This window comes from Tupaia chinensis, unplaced genomic scaffold (assembly GCF_000334495.1).
Source record: "Tupaia chinensis unplaced genomic scaffold, TupChi_1.0 Scaffold000212_1, whole genome shotgun sequence".
NCBI lineage: Eukaryota > Metazoa > Chordata > Mammalia > Scandentia > Tupaiidae > Tupaia > Tupaia belangeri.
Window position 1 is genome coordinate 2,948,185 of NW_006159687.1, and position 8,895 is coordinate 2,957,079.

The following is an 8,895-nucleotide window of genomic DNA, read 5'->3' on the forward strand; positions in this document are numbered from 1 at the left end:
CCGGGGGGGGGGGGGGGGGGGGGAGCCGTAACTGTGTGCTTTAACGGCGGTTCCTGTCCCTCACCCAGAGGGCATTTTAGAGAGGAGTGATCTAATAGTTATTAGTACGTAGTCCAGAGAAATATATATTTAGTTCGGATGTTTACTATTGCCCACGTTGTTGTTGAACATACGAATGCACATCAGATGAAGGAAACTTTGCCTAGTAAGATGCTTCTATGCAAGCTACGGTTGGAAAGAGGAAAATCTAATATTTCTCTCCTTCATTTTATACAAACTGGGTGCCTGATATTTGCCAGACACAGCTCTAGGTGCTAGAGAGACAGTAGGGGTAGATACTGTTTCTGCTTTTCTGGAAACTGGTAAAATTAGGAAACCGATTGAGTTGCTTGTTTTTCTGTTCGTCAACGCTGTAAAATTTCAAGGTTCCAATTTCACTATAAATGGCCGTGCTTAATTTGTTCATTCTTAACAATTGATTTCAACTTTAAGTACGTATAATCTTAGGATCTCTGGAAAACAAAAGCTATTTGGTAAAGGTAAATTAGAGCCATTTGAAACGCTAGTCTCTTCCTCTAAGCTCTCTTGTTTGGGGCTGGTGGGAGCCCTGGCAGAATTGACATAAAATGCATTTATTGTGAAGTGTTTTTGGGATCCTAAGGAAAGTTCCCTTCCGTTTAGTGATCTCAATAACTGTCCTTCAGCCACGTTAGGTCTGTGTTAGGCTTGTTATTCTTTTGGTCTTGAGTTACGTTAGCTGAAATTAAGTCAAGGTAATTTACGCTTACAGCTGCAGATAAAGTATTGTGCTATGAATTGCTTAAAGCCCTTCCATTCAGGCGGTATTTAACTTTTCCAGACCAATAGACGATCATTTTTTCTTAGGTAAATGAAAATACTAATGATCCACAGATACTTTTTATATCTTTTGCCACCATTTAGTACATTCAAGCTAAAAGTCTGTAGACTAGCGCTTATACCTGAAGAGAACAGCTCTATGTGCATTGCTCCCACGTGTTTGGTGAGTGGGGTGTTTGTTTCTTCATGTTAAATGTAGGCTAGTTGCTTTTCAGTAAAACTGCGTAACTCTTACTAACATACTTATTTCTGACTGAGCTGAGAAGAGTTCAGAAGCATCTCATGCTTTAGTCCCTGTAGAAATTGTTTTAATGCTATTGAAGATCTGAATTTTAGCTAATATTTTTATATAAGAATTTAGAGCATTATTTTTCCCACATTTTTGTATAATATAAATAGTATGGGCTTTTAATGCTATTACAGTATGAAGAACTTCTCTTTAGCATTGAAAAATGAATAAATCAGTGATTATTTTAAACCTCAAGTTGCATTTTGGTCCTAGGTTTTAGAGTGGCTTGTTCTCTCCTGAACCATGGGCCCTGGTGAGCCAAACGTTTCTCTTCTTTGCCTTAGATCGTGGAGTGCGTCGGACCCTTTCTGTACCAACGACAGGAGCATCCTGACCCTCTCCACAATGGACTCCTCCACTTGTTAGAGGGGCGCTCGCACTCTGGGGCCCTCTCGCCTCCCTTCCCGCAGTGCAGCGTGATCACCCTCTTTCTGCACGCTAGCTCAGATTGCTCTCGGAGCCCCGGAGTAGGGCATCGGGGGACACAGTGACAGACAAACAGAAGCGCTCACACCAGCCTCTCTCACCCCTTCATTTGAATCAGAACGTGTTGAAATTTGAGGATCAGGGGTCATTTTGCATCTTTTGGTCTGGATTGTCCCTTTTGCTCACGGGACTCCAAGGGGCGTTTCAGCGGACGGCTGAGGCCACGAGGGGGCAGTGCATCCCGAGGCAGAAGAAGAGGGAGCGCTTAGTTACGTTTACTTCTTAGTTTTAGCTTGGTTAGTGAGTTGTCTATTTAAATCTGCTTCTGTAAATTATGCTGAAAGTTTGCCTTGAGAACTCTATTTTTTTATTAGAGTTATATTTAAAGCTTTTCATGGGAAAAGATAATGTGAATAGTAGGAATTTTGGTCCCTCAGTGACCCGTGTTAATTCCTTACTGCTCTCTGGGCTCACAGAGCAAACTAGGTGAAGCGTTTCCAGCCATCACCTCCTGCGGTGTGGGTAGTCCGTTTGCAGCAGCACATTCCTCTGTATGGATTACAGCACAGTCAATAAAGCTCACCATCGCAATGCGGAGGAGACAGCGGATCTCACGTATAAATTGGGAGTCGGGTCCGTTCACCGGATTTCAGATCGTTGTTTCCTAATATTTTTGTGACACAATGCGACGAATCGATAGTGGGCAAATTAGATGCCATTAGCATATTATTAATTTACTGTTTATCATTGGCTCTTTTGCATGCTTTAATCTGATTAATCTATTTAAATTTCCTTTTCTTTAACTGAAGGCTTTGTTTATAGTATTTTATGACAATGTTGTAAATTCAACTATATCAATAAAAAACAAGTTTGGACAGTATTTAAATATTGCAAATACTTTTACTTACACAGATCAAAATATTATGGATAATCAAAACAATAAAAGAGAGAGCCTCTCTCTCTTTCTGTGACCAACTTAGAATTGCTCTTGTCTTTTTGTAAGCTCGTACTTTAGCATAAAGGGTTTCAGGTAAGATCTTGTTATTTTAGATTAGCGTATGTTACCTAGTTAGCAGCAGACCACCACAGTCAAGTGAAACCTGCCCAGTGTCCCATTATAAGGTATGTGGTCAGGCATGACTGTGGAATGTAAATGAAACAAAGTCTAAAGTGCTAAATTTGTATCAGGCAATGGCAGCAACAAATTAAAATGCTAAGAATGTTTAAGCAAACACATATTACTGTAACACATTTCACTTCAAAACTTAATTTCTGTCCCAAATTGATTATGTAGATTCAGTACATCATTTCCTATGTTAAAAATAACATTGTTAGGGCTAGCAGGTGGTGTGGAGGTTAAGGCACTAGATCCCACATGGCCAGCTGTGTTCGAACCCCAGACCAGCAGCTTAAGAATCACACTGGGCGTGTGTGTGTGTGTGTGTGTGTGTGTGTGTGTGTCCAAAATCCCAAGAAGAGACTGGAGGAGAGTGGACTGGGGTGTAGCCATCCCCAATGGGGGGTGATTTCTCACTTCCCCGCTTTCTCTCTGTCTCTGTCTGGTGAGCACGTGTCCTACAGCAAAAACTAAAAACAATAAAAGTATTATTTTAGGTTAGAAATTAGGAGCTGTTCTCCAGTTCCAAGCATATAATGACTATACATACAGATTTTAAATTGTATGAAATGATTAAATGAGATTTTGCCCTTAGGCATATGAGAGGAACAGGTCAGGGACCAGCCAGCGACGGCGCGAGGTTCGGAGCAGCTGGGTCCCACCGACTGACTTTGCTGTTCTAGTCCGACACAGTGGCTTGGGAAACACCACGTGTGTGTGCACACCCAGGATCCTGGGAGGAGAATGGAGAGGAAGGGATTGTGGTGTGGCCATTCCCTGTGGGAAGTCATTTCTCAGTCTCCGTCTCTCTGGCAAGTGCACATGCCCTATAACAAAATTTTTAAAAAGTGAGACTTCCAACAGTTTGTGGAGAAATGAAATTAAAGTGCAAGTGTAGGTAGGTGCAGAAACATTTTTGGGAACTCATGCATAGTTTTTTGGTCATATACATTTTCCACGAACTTTTCAAAGTCCTTTTGTGTAATAATTTGTAGAGATTGTATACCTTCCCCTTTTTTCCCATGTCATGAATATGAAATTTCTGGGATTGGATAGGTAGGAAAAAGAATAGTAAAGATAAGATTTTACCTTTGTTCACTGGGAAACTGTTTCCTTACTAACAGAACATTTGTCTTTTTAGTAACATGAGAACATTAGGTTATTATTTTTTTTTGAGGGGGAGAAGTTTTTGCTATAGGGCGCGTGCGCTCGCCAGACAGATACAGAAAGACAGAAAGTGAGAAATCACCCCCCAGGGAGGGTGGTCACACCGCAATCCCTTCTCCTCCATTCTCCTCTCAGGATCTTGGGCACGCACGCACACGCACCCGGCTTGAGTTTAAAGCCACCGGGTCCGGGATTCGAACCGCGGTCTACTATGTGGGAGTCCAGCGGCATAGCCATTACGCCAACTGCTGGTCCCAGGACATTAGGTTATTAACATGAGGCTACGTATTAATGTTCACAAACAGCCTTTCTTCAACTTGGATTTCCCGGAGTTTGATTTAGGAAGATAGGTTATTCCAGAAATCCGTTGAAGGGTGTACGGTACGTTTCATGTTCAGAGGAGGAACTGCGGCGATCTCCCGTAGGTTAGCTTACTGGAGGGTAATAGGGATGTGCTCTCTCTCAGGATGTCATAGAAGATGGACATACGACATGGTGCCTGTCAGTCGCCTGCATTACATCCGCTCAGTGTGTACCCAGGCACACCAGCTCAGACTGCCGGCCCTCGCTGGGAAGGCCGAGGTGGCCAGGCCGGCGCAGGTGCTGACGGCGTCCCGAGCTCAGCCTTGGAAGTTAGTGACCAAGAACTCTGTGTCCAAGTCAAAGTGAGCGGTCCCCACTCATGCTCACCCTACTTGGTTTTCAAAGGGAGATTGCAATGTATTTCAAGAAAAAAGTTTTCTTCTATTTAAGAAAGTGACAATGCGGTCTGCCACCTTTTGGCCATTTTCTAGTGCTCGCGTTTATATTTTAAAACTGCTGCTGCATGGCCTGTAATCAGACGCTTCCCCTGTATGTGTTTCTTTAAAATTCTTTGGCAAGTGTGATGTGGATAATGAAATTACTTGTATTAGCCAGAACCAGAGATTGTGAACACATCCTTCCGGTTACTGGACGTTGTCCGGCCTGTTGGCCTCAGCTCACGCTCCCACGCTGGCCTGTGCCCAGGCTGAGGGTTAGGCCTGCAGGTAGCGGCCTCCACGTGGCTACCAAATCGCGCATCCCCTGCCTGGACCGAGCACCCTCGCCAGCTCTAGAGCCTTGGGAGGTGGCGCGTGTGGCCCAGGGAGATTGTAGTCACCCAGGCTCGCTTGCACAGGGCAGAGGCGGGGTAGAGTTGATAGCCAGAACTGCCCTAACTGCCTTCGTCCAGCCCTGACCTGTCCTGAGTGGGACCCCTGCAGAGCCCCATGTGGGGCAGTGCCTGCACTGAGCCTTAACTTTAGGGCCAGGACCGGGTCGTTTCTGCTGCAGAGGATTGTGACAGGGGAACTGCTCTGCTAAGTCTGAGACTTCTCATAGACCGAGTCATGGCCACTCAGTGGACAGTTAAGAGCCAAAAGTGTTGAAAATGTGCCGGTCTGGGAATCTGAGGCTTGCAGGGGGCCCTTCCGTGCTTGTGGGTTTCTTGTAACGGTCAATGTGTGATAGAATATAGGCAGGTATTACTAAAACTAACACACCAAAGGGTTCTTTTCAAATGTTTGATTAATTTCGGTCCCCCCATAAACACTTTTATTTCTATCTTGAAATCAGTCATCTATTTTCATAAAAATAAAACATCACTGAAGTGTTATTTTATGTTAAATAACTTGAGTGCTGTTCCTACAGAAAGCAGGTGGTGACTGGTGTGTCAGTAATCGTTAGATTGCTGCGCGCCACGGGGAGCTAGCTGGGAGACCGTGCCAATACTTCTTTACGTTTTGGACCTCAGAAACTGGCTGTCTAATGTAATCCCTGAAAATTCCTCCTCATTGTCAGGAAATGTAGTATGCTTATTGTTCAGCTCTCAGTAATTATTTTACAGTTTATGAAATTATATTTATCAAATAAATATTTTCCTATGTAATTAAAAGCGTTTCTCCATTATTTAAGCATTTGAAGCCTCTGCTCATCATAGCCAGCTGCCAGACCTTGTTTTGAGTTACATTTTACGACATTTTTCCCTCCATTTTACTACAAGAATATAATTGATGTCTTTTACTGACTGCACATTTTAAAAATACAGAATCTCTTTTATTATCAAGACTTTATAGATCGGAATACCGCTCCTTAAAAAAGTGATAAAAATGCATCAACTCTAAAGGCCAACTTTAACTAGAAATTGCATCATTCATGAAAAGCCAACCAAGATCATTTGTAAGTTTGGATGCCCAGGTTCATATAAAACATGTGCTTTTTAAAAAATATGACTATATCGGGACCAGCAGTTAGCGTAATGGCTATGTCGCTGGACTCCCATGTAGTCGACCACGGTTCGCATCCCGCACCTGGTGGCTTAAACTCACACCGGGCACGTGTGCATGCATGCCAAGATCCCGAGAGGAGAATGGAGGAGAAGGGATTGTGGCGTGGCCATCCCCCCCGGGGATGCTTAAATAAACAAGACTTGCGGGACCAGCAGTTGGCGTAACGGCTACTGGACTCCCATGTAGTTGACCGCAGTTCGAGTCCCGGACCCGGTGACTTAAACACGCCAGGTGCGTGTGCGTGTGTGCCCAAGATCCCGAGAGGAGAATGGAGGAGAAGGGATTGCAGCGTGACCATCTCCCTGGGGAGTGATTTCTCGCTTTCTGTCTCTCTGTCTCCCTCTGTCTTTCTGGCACCCGCCCTATGACCTAGTAGCCCACAGACGGAATCACAGCCCCAGACGGGCTCGGAAACCGTGCTGCAGACATGTGCATGCGCGGCTCCAAATCCTGCCAGGATGGGGAATAGCAGAAATGGTTTCAGTATGACCACAGCCCTCTGGGGGTACTCTCATGGCATGCTCTCTCTGGTACACCCACCCATTGGCAATAAGTAATTTTGTTCTTAATTTTTAAATTTAACTTTATTTATTTTTAATTCAACCATAGAGGAAAAGGGAGAGAGCGAAAGGGAAACAGAAAGCAAGCCACCAGGTCCAGGACTGGAACTGCAGTTTCTCAGTGAGAATCCAGCGTCCTTCACCACCCCATCACCTGTTGGCCGGCAATAAGTCACTAAAAGGAGTTGGTGCTTGTGTCATCTTTAAGATGACTTCTGTCTCTGACTGTTTTTTGTTTTTTGGCTTTTTTTGCTATAGGGCCTGTGCTCTCACCAGAAAGAGAGACAGAGAGACAGAAAGCAAGAAATCACCGCCCCCCCCCCCAACGGGGGGGAATGGGAAGGCCCCAATCCCTTCTCCATTCTCCTCTCAGGGCCTTGGGCATGCACACACGCCCGGCATGAGTTTAAGCCAGCAGGTCCAGGACTCGAACCGCAGTCACGTTCATGGGAGTTTTCTTAGCTGGGAGAGGACACGTGCTCACCAGAGGGAGGGCGGAGGTGGGCTGGGAACTGGGCCCAGGCTCCCCACGGCGGCATCATGCTGCCAAGCCCATGCTACCTGGCAGGCCTGGACCAGGTCTCATCCGGAAATTCCGGATGGGCCTGCCATGGCCTGGCGGTCATGGTAGCGGGATCCTACATGGCTGACTACACGATTGGAGCTGTCAGATGGTCGTGTGTGCCTGCCTGGGGCCCCCAGGGTAGGGTTGGAAGGACAGGCTGTAAGCAGTTACACCTCTCTGTGAGCAGCTCTTGTGGCTTTTTAAAAGAGGTTTATGCCTTAGGGTGCATGCACTCACCAGAGAGACAGAGACAGTGAGGGAAAGTGAGAAACCACCCCTCAGGGGGGATGGGCACTCCGCGATTCCTTCTCCATTCTCCTCCTGGGATCTCGGGCACGCATGCACATACGCCCAGTGTGAGTTTCAAGCCCCTGGGTCTGTGACTTGAACTGCTGTTGACCATGTGGGAGTCTGGCACGGAACCACTACACCATCTGTTGGCCCCATGTACAGCTCTTTTTCTAAATGGCAAGAGCCCTCTGATCAGATTTTGAGAGACCAGCAGATGGAGCAATGGTTACATCACTGAACTCTCCCATAGTCGACCGTGGTTCGAGTCCCGGACCCAGTGGCTTAAAACTCCTGCTGGGCACATGTGCATGTGTGCCCAAAATCCCAAGGGGAGAATGGAGGAGAAGGGATTGTGGCATGGCCATCCCTCCTGGGGGGTGATTTCTCACTTTCTGTCTCTCTGGCAAGTGCATGCCCCGTTACAGCAAAAATCTCTTTTAAAAAAAAATCAGATTTTTAAATCTTTTATCTGACTTCAACTTTTTAAGGTAGAACAGCTTGTACTCACATATAATTTGTAGGCAGTAACGTGCATAGATTTTAGGATTACAATTCAATTGCTTTTGACAAGTCTATATACCTGCGGAACCCTCACTGAAGGACAGGTGCGGACTCTTCCACCATCTCAGACGGTCCCTTTGAATTCTTCCAGTGAACTCCTCCTCCTCTCCCTGCCCCAGCAACTACCTTTCTGATTTCCTGTTGTCAGATTAGCTTTCCCTCTTCTTCAGTTCCACGTAAGCAGGTGCATAGCACACGTTCACTGTGGCATCTGGCTTTGCTGCCCAGCACGTCCCTGGATCCTTCCCTACGATGCAGGCATTCCTCGTTCCTTTCTGTTTGCTAAGTACGGTTCCAACACATGACTTACGTTTGTTTCTTCTTATGGATGGTTTTGGACTATTGTAAACAAAGCTATGATCGTTTTTTGTGGATATGTTTCTTTTTAATTATTTCCTTTATTTTATTTATCATTATAGTTATTTTTCAGTTTGACCACAGAAAGGAGAGAAAGCAAGCCACCAGGTCCAGGACTTGAACCGCGGTCAGCCATGTGGGAGTCCAGCACCCCTAACCACCACACCACCTATGGATATGTTTTTATTTCTCCGGTGGAATAACGAAGAGCAGAGTTGTTGGGTCACAGGAGAGATTTCTGTTTGAGAAACTGCTGAAGAGTTTTCCAAAATGGCTGTACTTACCGTCTCCTACTCCCACCAGCGATTATGAGAGTCCCAGCTCCAGACCAGCTGGCGGTGCGGCTCCCACGTGGCTGACAGCACGATGTGAGTCCCAGACCCAGCAGCGTGTAG

The 8,895-nt window shown here is 45.7% G+C and overlaps 1 protein-coding gene across 1 annotated transcript in view; it reads left to right on the top strand.

The window, feature by feature from the left end:
• ATP11B (ATPase phospholipid transporting 11B (putative)) overlaps nt 1-2,453 on the top strand; it is a 134,797-nt gene extending 132,344 nt beyond the window's left edge. The window contains exon 32 of the mRNA XM_006147387.1: nt 1,432-2,453. Within this exon, the coding sequence (XP_006147449.1) occupies nt 1,432-1,513 (82 nt within the window). The 3' untranslated portion in view covers nt 1,514-2,453. The remainder of the gene's footprint in view (nt 1-1,431) is intronic.
• Nucleotides 2,454-8,895: the final 6,442 nt, after the last annotated feature.